At 44.2% G+C, this 12,500-nt stretch overlaps 2 protein-coding genes across 5 annotated transcripts in view; both read left to right on the top strand.

Moving 5' to 3' along the window:
• LOC129859801 (serine/threonine-protein kinase PAK 2-like) overlaps positions 1 to 3,985 on the top strand; it is a 17,212-nt gene extending 13,227 nt beyond the window's left edge. For both annotated transcript variants that reach the window (XM_055929925.1, XM_055929926.1), the window contains exons 13-15: positions 2,125 to 2,321; positions 2,469 to 2,606; positions 2,699 to 3,985. In XM_055929925.1, the coding sequence (XP_055785900.1) occupies positions 2,125 to 2,321; positions 2,469 to 2,606; positions 2,699 to 2,785 (422 nt within the window). In that variant the 3' untranslated portion in view covers positions 2,786 to 3,985. The remainder of the gene's footprint in view (positions 1 to 2,124; positions 2,322 to 2,468; positions 2,607 to 2,698) is intronic.
• Positions 3,986 to 8,264: 4,279 nt separating this feature from the next.
• Positions 8,265 to 12,500, top strand: part of LOC129859800 (plastin-1-like) — an 11,071-nt gene continuing 6,835 nt past the window's right edge. The window contains exons 1-3 of one of the 3 annotated variants that reach the window (XM_055929923.1): positions 8,265 to 8,458; positions 8,930 to 9,066; positions 10,894 to 10,986. In XM_055929923.1, coding sequence (XP_055785898.1) covers positions 10,917 to 10,986 — 70 coding nt within the window. In that variant the 5' untranslated portion in view covers positions 8,265 to 8,458; positions 8,930 to 9,066; positions 10,894 to 10,916. Of the gene's footprint in view, positions 8,459 to 8,924; positions 9,067 to 10,893; positions 10,987 to 12,500 lie in introns of all 3 variants that reach the window. The other 2 variants (XM_055929922.1, XM_055929924.1) reach the window with 2 other exon arrangements.

Here is a 12,500-nt window from a genome sequence, read left to right as displayed (position 1 = left end):
AGTTTACATACACATAGGTTGGAGTCATTAAAACTCGTTTTTCAACCACTCCACAAATTTCTTGTTAACAAACTATAGGTTTGGCAAGTCGGTTAGGACATCTACTTTGCGCATGACACAAGTAATTATTCCAACAATGATTTACAGACAGATTATTTCACTTATAATCACTGTATCACAATTCCAGTGGGTCAGAAGTTTACATACACTAAGTTGACTGTGCCTTTAAACTGCTTGGGAAATTCCAGAAAATTATGTCATGACTTTAGAAGCTTCTGATAGGCTAATTGACAAAATTTGAATCAATTGGGAGTGTACCTGTGGATGTATTTCAAGGCCTACCTTCAAACTCAGTGCCTCTTTGCTTGACATCATGGGAAAATCAAAAGAAATCAGCCAAGACCCCAGAAAAGAAATTGTGGACCTCCACAAGTCTGGTTCGTCCTTGGGAGCAATTTCCAAACGCCTGAAGGTACCACGTTCATCTGTACAAACAATAGTACGCAAGTACAAACACCATGGGACCACGCAGCCATCATACCGCTCAGGATGGAGACGCGTTCTGTCTCCTAGAGATGAACGTACTTTGGTGCGAAAAGTGCAAATCAATCCCAGAACAACAGGAAAGGACCTTGTGAAGATGCTGGAGGAAACAGGTACAAAAGTATCTATATCCACAGTAAAACGAGTCTTATATCGACATAACCTGAAAGGCCACTCAGCAAGGAAGAAGCCACTGCTCTAAAACCGCCATAAAAATGCCAGACTACGGTTTGCAACTGCACATGGGGACAAAGATTGTACTTTTTGTAGAAATGTCCTCTGGTCTGATGAAACAAAAATAGAACTATTTGTCCATAATGACCATCGTTATGTTTGGAGGAAAAAGGGGGATGCTTGCAAGCCGAAGAACACCATCCTAACCGTGAAGCACGGGGGTGGCAGCATCATGTTGTGGGGGTGCTTTGCTGCAGGAGGGACTGGTGCACTTCACCAAATAGATGGCATCATGAGGGAGGGAAATTATGTGGATATATTGAAGCAACATCTCAAGACATCAGTCAGGAAGTTAAAGCTTGGTCGCAAATGGGTCTTCCAAATGGACAATAACCCTAAGCATACTTCCAAAGTTGTTGCAAAATGGCTTAAGGACAACAAAGTCAAGGTATTGGAGTGGCCATCACAAAGCCCTGACCTCAATCCTATAGAACATTTGTGGGCAGAACTGAAAAAGCATGTGCGAGCAAAGAGGCCTTCAAACCTGACTCAGTTACACCAGCTGTGTCAGGAGGAATGGGACAAAATTCCCCCAACTTATTGTGAGAAGCTTGTGGAAGGCTACCCGAAACGTTTGACCCAAGTTAAACAATTTAAAGGCAATGCTACCAAATACTAATTGAGTGTATGTAAACTTCTGACCCACTGGGAATCTGATGAAATAAGTCATTCTCTCTACTATTATTCTGACATTTCACATTCTTAAAATAAAGTGGTGATCCTAACTGACCTAAGACAGGGAATTCTTTACTAGGATTAAATGTCAGGAATGGTGAAAAACTGCGTTTAAATGTGTTTGGCGAAGGTGTGGGTAAACTTCCGACTTCAACTGTATGTCTGTCCCTTTGGGCCCTTCCCCAGGCGTTATTGACTCTGTTCTGGTTTCATGTCTGTGAGCTTTTTCTGTTTCTTGTTCTGTATTACGTTCTATTTATTAATTCAATGATTCACTCCCTGTACTTGCTTCCCAACTCCGAGTGTACACGTTACACACACACTTTCTGTCTGCCTCCTCTTCCTCTCTCCTTGCCTCCTCTTCCCCTCTCCTCCTTCTCCCCCTCTCCTCCTTCTCCCCCTCTCCTCTGTAGCTGGTTCTGGGTTCTGTTCCTAGGTAAAATGCCTTGCCAATCCTAAGTGTCCTTTTGTTTTGTGTCCTATCATTGTATTGGCTTGACAATCACACTAACTTACCTGTTTTCTCTCCTGTCTAGCTGAATGTGACTAGATGAATGTTTCATATTAGCTTGACAGTCACGCTAACTTGGATCTTATTGCGTTGTACCCTATCGTTATCCTGCTGGGTTGACAATCCCTCTAACATGTCTGTTCTCTCCCCTCCCTCTCCAGCGGACTTTGGGTTCTGTGCCCAGATCACTCCAGAGCAGAGTAAGAGGAGCACCATGGTGGGGACTCCCTACTGGATGGCTCCTGAGGTGGTGACCAGGAAGGCCTACGGACCCAAGGTGGACATCTGGTCCCTGGGCATCATGGCTATAGAGATGGTGGAGGGAGAACCCCCTTACCTCAACGAAAACCCACTCAGGGTGAGAGAGAGAGTGTGGTGTGTGTGGGGGGGGGTGAAGGTGTGTGAGTGTGTGTGTGGGGGGGTGGAGGGTGGGTTCCATGCGTGTGTGTCCAGGCATTGCACTTGGTGGCCACTAATGTTCAGTGTGTGTCTGTGTCGCCTACAGGCCCTCTACCTGATAGCCACCAATGGGACTCCAGAGCTCCAGTCTCCAGAGAAGTTATCTCCAGTGTTCAGGTCCTTCCTGTCCCGCTGTCTGGAGATGGATGTAGAGAAGAGAGGAGGGGGGAAAGAACTACTGCAGGTGCACACACACGCACAAACATACAAACACATACACACCCATCGTGATGAGAGTAGTTTGTTTCATTGGTTGATCTCCTGTCTTCCCTGCAGCATCCATTCCTAAAGCTGGCCAAGCCTCTCTCCAGCCTCACCCCTCTCATCCTGGCAGCCAAGGAGGCCATGAAGAGTAACCGCTAACCCTAGTTAGCCAGAGATACACTGGATTCCTCTGTCTCGGTGTTAGCCTGACCGCTAACTGCTAACTACTTGCCTTACCAGCTAACTTCCAGCCCTACTGTGCCAACTCGTCAGTGCCTCTCTGTAACTGACAGTATCTCCTCCTTGATGCTAAATGCTAGCCTGCTAGCGCCCTGGCTCGTACACCTACAATTTACACAAGTCAGCCTCCTGCTCTGTTTGACTCTCCTTCCCGTCTGTCCTTCACCCCTCACTCCATATCACACACCAGTCTTCCTATGTCTCTTACCCCCTCCCTCCCTGTCTGTCCCTCACCCCCCTCCTCATCTGTCCCTCACCCCCCCTCCTTATCTGTCCCTCACCCCCCCTCCTCATCTGTCCCTCACCCCCCCTCCATTTTCCTCACCCTCTTGTTCATCCAGATGTTGTGAGGTTTTCTTGTTCTGCTTGTCTCTCTGCCTGCGACCTGTTCTTTCTTTCTCTCTACTCTGACTAACAAACTTAAAGGTGCAATCTGTAAAAATGATTGTCCCACAAACAAATAGTTCATTTCAAGCCTACAGTATCAGTGTTGCAGTACACCTGCAAATAAAACTACAGATTGCACCTTTAACAAAATGAAAGAAAATAATTGCTGCATGGAACTACTCGGTATTCAATTCAAATATTTTGGCAGCAAAACCAAATAAAACATTTCAAAATCGTTTTGTATATTATGTACTTTGGCAAATCTGGATATTTAGACAACTGTTTTTGAATGTGTATGAATACTTTTCATTTTGTTTTTTGTAACTAACATTCTGATAGAAACGTTCCATAACGGTGTGCCTTAATGAACACAACCTCTAGGCTCTATGGGGTGAAGCCTAACTTTCACTTCATTAAGTTGAACTTTCACTTAGTCTCCCATTGACATCAACGCATGACTACGTGAAAACGTGACTTAAATGGAAGTTAGGATTTGCTCCTATGATTGGCCAATCAAAAAGCATTCCACCGTGCTAGACTAGTTCCATTCCATTTCACAGACATTCCAGTCAGAGAGGTTGATTGGTTGAGTCTGATGAGGGTGATGATTTTAATGAGTATCCCCTTCTATTGTTTATTTTTAATTAATGAAACCAAAAGTTTATTTTTACTGGAAACTATGTATTTTCAAACAGTCTATGTAAATTATTATTAAAGATAGACTTGAACTAATGCTTGTGTGCGTGTGTCTGTGTACAACATTATAGGTGAAGTACTGTGTCTGTGTAGAACATTATAGGGTGAAGTACTGTGTCTGTGTAGAACATTATAGGTGAAGTACTGTGTCTGTGTACAACATTATAGGGTGAAGTACTGTGTCTGTGTAGAACATTATAGGGTGAAGTACTGTGTCTGTGTAGAACATTATAGGGTGAAGTACTGTGTCTGTGTAGAACATTATAGGTGAAGTACTGTGTCTGTGTAGAACATTATAGGTGAAGTACTGTGTCTGTGTAGAACATTATAGGGTGAAGTACTGTGTCTGTGTGGAACATTATAGGTGAAGTACTGTGTCTGTGTACAACATTATAGGGTGAAGTACTGTGTCTGTGTAGAACATTATAGGTGAAGTACTGTGTCTGTGTAGAACATTATAGGGTGAAGTACTGTGTCTGTGTAGAACATTATAGGGTGAAGTACTGTGTCTGTGTAGAACATTATAGGTGAAGTACTGTGTCTGTGTAGAACATTATAGGGTGAAGTACTGTGTCTGTGTAGAACATTATAGGTGAAGTACTGTGTCTGTGTAGAACATTATAGGGTGAAGTACTGTGTCTGTGTAGAACATTATAGGTGAAGTACTGTGTCTGTGTAGAACATTATAGGGTGAAGTACTGTGTCTGTGTAGAACATTATAGGTGAAGTACTGTGTCTGTGTACAACATTATAGGTGAAGTACTGTGTCTGTGTAGAACATTATAGGGTGAAGTTCTGTGTAGAACATTATAGGTGAAGTACTGTGTCTGTGTAGAACATTATAGGTAAAGTACTGTGTCTGTGTAGAACATTATAGGGTGAAGTACTGTGTCTGTGTAGAACATTATAGGTGAAGTACTGTGTCTGTGTAGAACATTATAGGGTGAAGTACTGTGTCTGTGTAGAACATTATAGGTGAAGTACTGTGTCTGTGTAGAACATTATAGGTGAAGTACTGTGTCTGTGTAGAACATTATAGGTAAAGTACTGTGTCTGTGTACAACATTATAGGTGAAGTACTGTGTCTGTGTACAACATTATAGGTGAAGTACTGTGTCTGTGTACAACATTATAGGTGAAGTACTGTGTCTGTGTACAACATTATAGGTGAAGTACTGTGTCTGTGTAGAACATTATAGGGTGAAGTTCTGTGTAGAACATTATAGGTGAAGTACTGTGTCTGTGTAGAACATTATAGGTAAAGTACTGTGTCTGTGTAGAACATTATAGGGTGAAGTACTGTGTCTGTGTAGAACATTATAGGTGAAGTACTGTGTCTGTGTAGAACATTATAGGTGAAGTACTGTGTCTGTGTAGAACATTATAGGTAAAGTACTGTGTCTGTGTAGAACATTATAGGGTGAAGTACTGTGTCTGTGTAGAACATTATAGGGTGAAGTTCTGTGTAGAACATTATAGGGTAAAGTACTGTGTCTGTGTAGAACATTATAGGGTGAAGTACTGTGTCTGTGTAGAACATTATAGGTGAAGTACTGTGTCTGTGTAGAACATTATAGGGTGAAGTACTGTGTCTGTGTAGAACATTATAGGGTGAAGTACTGTGTCTGTGTAGAACATTATAGGTGAAGTACTGTGTCTGTGTAGAACATTATAGGTGAAGTACTGTGTCTGTGTAGAACATTATAGGGTGAAGTACTGTGTCTGTGTAGAACATTATAGGGTGAAGTACTGTGTCTGTGTAGAACATTATAGGGTGAAGTACTGTGTCTGTGTAGAACATTATAGGGTGAAGTACTGTGTCTGTGTAGAACATTATAGGTGAAGTACTCTGGCTGTGCCAGTGGAGGGCATTCTGCGTTCACTGCTTTCACTGTAGATTTTCACAGCGTATCTCCCTCTCTCTCTCTCTTTCCCCCACCCCTTTACCCCACCCTCTCTCTCTCTTTCTCACTCCCTCCCTTTTCTCTCTCCGCTCCTCCTTTCTCTCTCCCTTCTCTCCCACGCTCTCTTTCTCAGTCATAGTGCTTCATCTCTCAGGTCTTTAACAGCTGGATTACAGTGTAATAACAGCACCAATATAAAGCACTGATTGTTATATGGTTTCACATTGAGATATGTAAGCTATACAATACCCGGTAGCATCTGTAGTTGGGGGACATGTATGTCTTGATAGCTCGGTGTGTGTGTGTGTGTGTGTAACCAGAGAGGCCCGGTGTGAGACTGGGCTGATCAGGTGTCAGATGGAGAGCAGAGCTGAGGAAGAGATGGAGTTCTGAAGGTCTGTTTTGGAGGTAGACAGACTACTGAGGTCGGTGTGTGTCGAGACAATGTATAGAGGAGGACTAAGTTACTGGGTGACCAGAGATCCTTACTGCAGTACAGGAGGACTGAGTTACTGGGTGACCAGAGCCAAATAAAGGTTTGGCCAACTTTGCCAGGCATAAGGAGTATTTGGATTCTCAGTAACCATAGTAGTTCAGCTAGCTGTTGTTTGAAAAGTCAGTAAATTCAGAATTTCTCTATATGGCTCTATCTGTGTGTCACTACCAAGGTGAAGCATTGCTGTGGCAGTAAAGCAGTAAAGGTTGTTACGGTAAAGCGGTGGGTTGTTACAGTAAAGCAGTGGGTTGTTACGGTAAAGCAGTGGGTTGTTACGGTAAAGCAGTGGGTTGTTACGGTAAAGAGGTGGGTTGTTACAGTAAAGCAGTGGGGTGTTACAGTAAAGCGGTGGGGTGTTACAGTAAAGCAGTGGGTTGTTACAGTAAAGCAGTGGGTTGTTACGGTAAAGCAGTGGGTTGTTACGGTAAAGCGGTGGGTTGTTACGGTAAAGCGGTGGGGTGTTACGGTAAAGCGGTGGGTTGTTACGGTAAAGCGGTGGGGTGTTACGGTAAAGCGGTGGGGTGTTACGGTAAAGCAGTGTGGTGTTACGGTAAAGCAGTGAGGTGTTACAGTAAAGCGGTGGGTTGTTACAGTAAAGCGGTGGGTTGTTACAGTAAAGCAGTGGGTTGTTACAGTAAAGCAGTGGGTTGTTACGGTAAAGCGGTGGGTTGTTACGGTAAAGCGGTGGGTTGTTACGGTAAAGCGCTGGGCTGTTACGGTAAAGCAGTGGGGTGTTACAGTAAAGCAGTGGGGTGTTACGGTAAAGCAGTGGGTTGTTACGGTAAAGCAGTGGGTTGTTACGGTAAAGCAGTGGGGTGTTACAGTAAAGCAGTGGGTGTTACAGTAAAGCAGTGGGTGTTACAGTAAAGCAGTGGGTTGTTACAGTAAAGCAATGGGTGTTACAGTAAAGCAGTGGGTTGTTACAGTAAAGCGGTGGGTTGTTACGGTAAAGCGGTGGGGTGTTACAGTAAAGCGGTGGGGTGTTACAGTAAAGCGGTGGGGTGTTACAGTAAAGCGGTGGGGTGTTACAGTAAAGCGGTGGGTTGTTACAGTAAAGCAGTGGTTTGTTACAGTAAAGCAGTGGGTTGTTACGGTAAAGCGGTGGGTTGTTACGGTAAAGCGGTGGGTTGTTACGGTAAAGCGGTAGGTTGTTACGGTAAAGCGGTGGGCTGTTACGGTAAAGCAGTGGGGTGTTACAGTAAAGCAGTGGGTGTTACAGTAAAGCAGTGGGTGTTACAGTAAAGCAGTGGGTTGTTACAGTAAAGCAATGGGTGTTACAGTAAAGCAGTGGGTTGTTACAGTAAAGCGGTGGGTTGTTACGGTAAAGCGGTGGGGTGTTACAGTAAAGCGGTGGGGTGTTACAGTAAAGCGGTGGGGTGTTACAGTAAAGCGGTGGGTTGTTACGGTAAAGTGGTGGGTTGTTACGGTAAAGCGGTGGGCTGTTACAGTAAAGCGGTGGGTTGTTACGGTAAAGCGGTGGGTTGTTACGGTAAAGCGGTGGGCTGTTACAGTAAAGCAGTGGGTTGTTACAGTAAAGCAGTGGGGTGTTACAGTAAAGCAGTGGGGTGTTACAGTAAAGCAGTGGGTTGTTACGGTAAGGCAGTGGGGTGTTACAGTAAAGCAGTGGGGTGTTACAGTAAAGCAGTGGGTTGTTACAGTAAAGCGGTGGGTTGTTACGGTAAAGCGGTGGGTTGTTACGGTAAAGCAGTGAGTTTGTGTAATAATGTGTGTGAGAGTGTGTGTGTGTGTGTGTGTGGAGGGGTATGTACGGCTAGAGTTCTCATTTATTAAACATGGCTGTTAGAAACCCAACACACCTGTAGCCAACACACACCTCTCTTACGTCTCTTTACAATGTGTGTGTGTGTGTGCCTGCTTGTGTGCGTTCGTGCATGCCAGTGTGTGGTGAAAGAAACAGATGACACAGCTAAAGGGTTAATTGCTAACTCCCAGGCTGGAGCCTCTGGAGGACCACGCCCATCCCAGAGTTCAATGGGCCGAAGGTCTCTTGTCCTCCGCTGCTTCGGTCAGGACAGCGAGCGAGAAGACACCTGACCACCTCTAAACCTCTACCAAGCTTCTCCAGCCCTGTCTGATCCTGTCTTCACGGTAAGTCTTCAGTTTCCTGTTTCGGCTACTATTTACTACGCAAATACAGCAGCCTATGTGGAGCTTTCAGACACTTAAAGTAAATCAAAGGAGGAAGACTGATCGATCACTACTTGGTACCGAATGATACGGAGTCTAGGGCCGCAATGAGTCATCAAAGTCTTCTAAGTAGCTGGCGAACAGTGGGATGAAAAATATAGCAGAACTTTTCATACAGTCTTGTCTCAGCCAGTACTGTTCTGTAATATACTTGTTGCACTTAGTTAGTAAGTCAATGTCTTGCAAAGTAAATGTCTAACTGGCTACTACTATCATTCATCTGTATATATGTTTTTATAATGTCATTTAGTTATCAAGGACACCACATAATAATGAACATATCACCTCACAACACTGCAGTTATCTCCACAGCTGATGTTCATGTGGAGATGGCTGTAAAATAATAAAACTCCTGTTCTCTACTCAGCGCAGCTGAACAACTCCTAGCCTCTGTTAGGTCAGTCGACAGCCCCGCTCTACTCAGCCAGGAGTGACTGAACACGGGGAGCAGAGAGACCTTGGCCCCTCTCGTCCAGAACAGGACCAAACAGACACAGGCTTTTATGAAGGTGTGTTCTGTGGTGTGAGCCCCCGGGGGTCAGTGTGTGGAGGGTCAGCGAGGGGAGCTGTCTGGGTGTGTGGCGGGGAGGGGCGAGGAGTGTGTAAAGTTTACACAAGGCAGCATGGTGTGGGTCAAATCATTTTCAATTCAGTCAATTCAAATTCAAAATGTGCATCTGATATCAAATTCATTTCCTGAATTGACTAAACTTGAATGGAACGGTACAGAGCTGTGGGATCAAAGTCACGGCCATATATGGAGTCTACGCTGAGTGAGCCCTCAGAACAGCCTCAGTTCGACGGGGCATAGACTCTACAAGGTGTCAAAAGCGTTCCACAGGGATGCTGGCCCATGTTGACTCCATTGCTTCCCAATGTTATTTCAAATTGGAAGGATGTCCTCTGGGTGGTGGACCATTCCTGAAACACACTGTTGAAAATCCCAGCAGCATTGCAGTTCTTGACATACTCAAACCGGTGTGCCTGGTACCTACTACCATACCCCGTTCAAAGGCACTTCAATATTTTGTCTTTCCCATTCACCCTCTGAATGGCACACATACACAATCCATGTCTCAATTGTCTCAAGGCTTAAAAATCCTTCCCTAACCTGTCTCCTCCCTTTCATCTACACTGATTGAAGTGACATCAATAAGGGATCATAGCTTTCACCTGGAATCACCTGGTCAGTCTATGTCATGGAAAGAGCAGGTGTTTCTAATGTTTTGTACACTCAGTGTATATTGAGGCCATTCCAGGACACAACACATATCCTTATTGTCCTCTATCTCTCTCTCTAGTTAATCAATAACCACACAACTATTTTCAATAATAATAGATCATCATACAGAACTGTATCATGTCGTTTTTGAGAGCTTAAAGATATGGACCCTTACCTTCTGGGGATTAGATTGTATGGTTCTATATATAGATTAGATTCTAGATTGTAGATAGTCTTATCTTTACACTCCTTATTCTAGTTAGCTCTGTATTCTCTGCAGCCTGTGGTAGCACACTTATCACTGTTAGAATGGGTAGATTAGCTTATTGCTCAATACACTGGCAGGTCAATTGAAGCATGAGGTCACAATGGAAGCATGAGGTCACAATGGAAGCATGAGGTCAAAATGGAAGCACGAGGTCACAATGCAAGCACGAGGTCACAATGGAAGTATGAGGTCACAATGGAAGCATGAGGTCACAATGGAAGCATGAGGTCACAATGGAAGCATGAGGTCAAAATGGAAGCACGAGGTCACTATGGAAGCACGAGGACACAATGGAAGTATGAGGTCACAATGGAAGCATGAGGTCACAATGGAAGCATGAGGTCACAATGGAAGCATGAGGTCAAAATGGAAGCATGAGGTCACAATGGAAACATGAGATCACAATGGAAGTATGAGATCACAATGGAAGCATGAGGAGCATGAGGTCACAATGGAAGCATGAGGTCACAATGGAAGCATGAGGTCAAAATGGAAGCACGAGGTCACTATGGAAGCACGAGGACACAATGGAAGTATGAGGTCACAATGGAAGCATGAGGTCACAATGGAAGCATGAGGTCACAATGGAAGCATGAGGTCAAAATGGAAGCATGAGGTCACAATGGAAACATGAGATCACAATGGAAGTATGAGATCACAATGGAAGCATGAGGAGCATGAGGTCACAATGGAAGCATGAGGTCACAATAGAAGCATGAGGCCACAAGGGAAGCATGTTGCCTCTTTGTTAGTTTAGCCGTCAAGTTTGTTCTGCATCTGTACCTCGCATTTCTATTACAAATATTTCCCTTTATTGTGATGATAAATTGACTGTGTGTGTATCAGGTCATCTAGACAGACTGTCCAGTATGGCGAACAAGGTGACCCAGATATCACGAGAGGACCTGGAGGAGCTCCGAGAGGCTTTCAACAGGATCGGTTAGTTACACACACACACACACACAGCGCTCGCAGCAAATGCTGACTCAGGTCATGGTTTATAACCAATCATAAAGCAGTATAAGTTTTTTTATTGGTCAGTTCACTCTGTGTAAGGGACCTGCACACCTGTTCTACGACTTCACTTCAGGTGTGCAAAAGGTTTTGTTCTACGTGTCAGGGGTTGCCAGGTCCATCAGTGAACTGAGTGGTTGCCAGATGACTCATCATTAGAGTCAGTACATTCCTGATAAGTGAGCATCAAATTGCTACAAACTCTGTATAAGTACACTGCAGTTCATCAGACCCAATTAGGAGATGTTAGATAATCTAGAAGTTAGAGAGGGAGATAGTTAACCTATATGTTAGAGAGGGCGATAGGTAACCTAGAGGTTAGAGAGGGCAATAGGAAACCTAGAGGTTAGAGAGGGGGATAGGTAACCTAGAGGTTAGAGAGGGAGTGAAGTAACCTAGAGGTTAGAGAGGGAGATAGGTAACCTTGAGGTTAGAGAGGGAGATCGGTAACCTATAGGTTAGAAAGGGAGATAGGTAACCTAGAGGTTAAAGAGGGAGATAAGTAACCTAGAGGTTAGAGAGGGAAATAGGTAACCTATAGATTAGAGAGGTAATCTAGAGGTTAGAGTGGGAGATAGGTAACATTAAGGTTAGAGTGGTAACCTAGAGGTTAGAGTGGGAGATAGGTAACCTAGAGGTTAGAGAGGTAACCTAGAGGTTAGAGAGGTAACCTAGAGGTTAGAGTGGGAGATAGGTAACCTAGAGGTTAGAGTGGGAGATAAGTAACCTAGAGGTTAGAGAGGGAGATAAGTAACCTAGAGGTTAGAGAGGGAGATATGTAACCTAGAGGTTAGAGAGGTAACCTAGAGGTTAGAGAGGTAACCTAGAGGTTAGAGAGGTAACCTAGAGGTTAGAGAGGGAGATATGTAACCTAGAGGTTAGAGTGGGAGATAGGTAACCTAGAGGTTAGAGTGGGAGATAAGTAACCTAGAGGTTAGAGAGTGAGATATGTAACCTAGAGGTTAGAGAGGGCGATAGGTAACCTAGAGGTAGAGAGGTAACCTAGAGGTTAGAGAGTTAACCTAGAGGTTAGAGTGGGATATAAGTAACCTAGAGGTTAGAGAGGGAGATAAGTAACCTAGAGGTTAGAGAGGGAGATAGGTAACCTAGAGGTTAGATAAGTAACCTAGAGGTTAGAGAGGTAACCTAGAGGTTAGAGAGCTAACCTAGAAGTTAGAGAGGTAACCTAGAGGTTAGAGAAGTAACCTAGAGGTTAGAGAGGTAACCTATAGGTTAGAGAGGTAACCTAGAGGTTAGAGAGGTAACCTAGAGGTTAGAGAGGGAGATAGGTAACCTAGAGGTTAGATAGGTAACCTAGAGGTTAGATAGCTAACTTAGAAGTTAGAGAGGTAACCTAGAGGTTAGAGAAGTAACCTAGAGGTTAGAGAGGTATCCTAGAGGTTAGAGAGGTATCCTAGAGGTTAGAGTGGGAGATAGGT

The sequence above is a fragment of the Salvelinus fontinalis genome, chromosome 7 (assembly GCF_029448725.1).
Source record: "Salvelinus fontinalis isolate EN_2023a chromosome 7, ASM2944872v1, whole genome shotgun sequence".
Taxonomy (NCBI): Eukaryota; Metazoa; Chordata; class Actinopteri; order Salmoniformes; family Salmonidae; genus Salvelinus; species Salvelinus fontinalis.
Note: the sequence above shows the minus strand (reverse complement) of the source record. Positions and strands in the feature narration are given on the sequence as shown.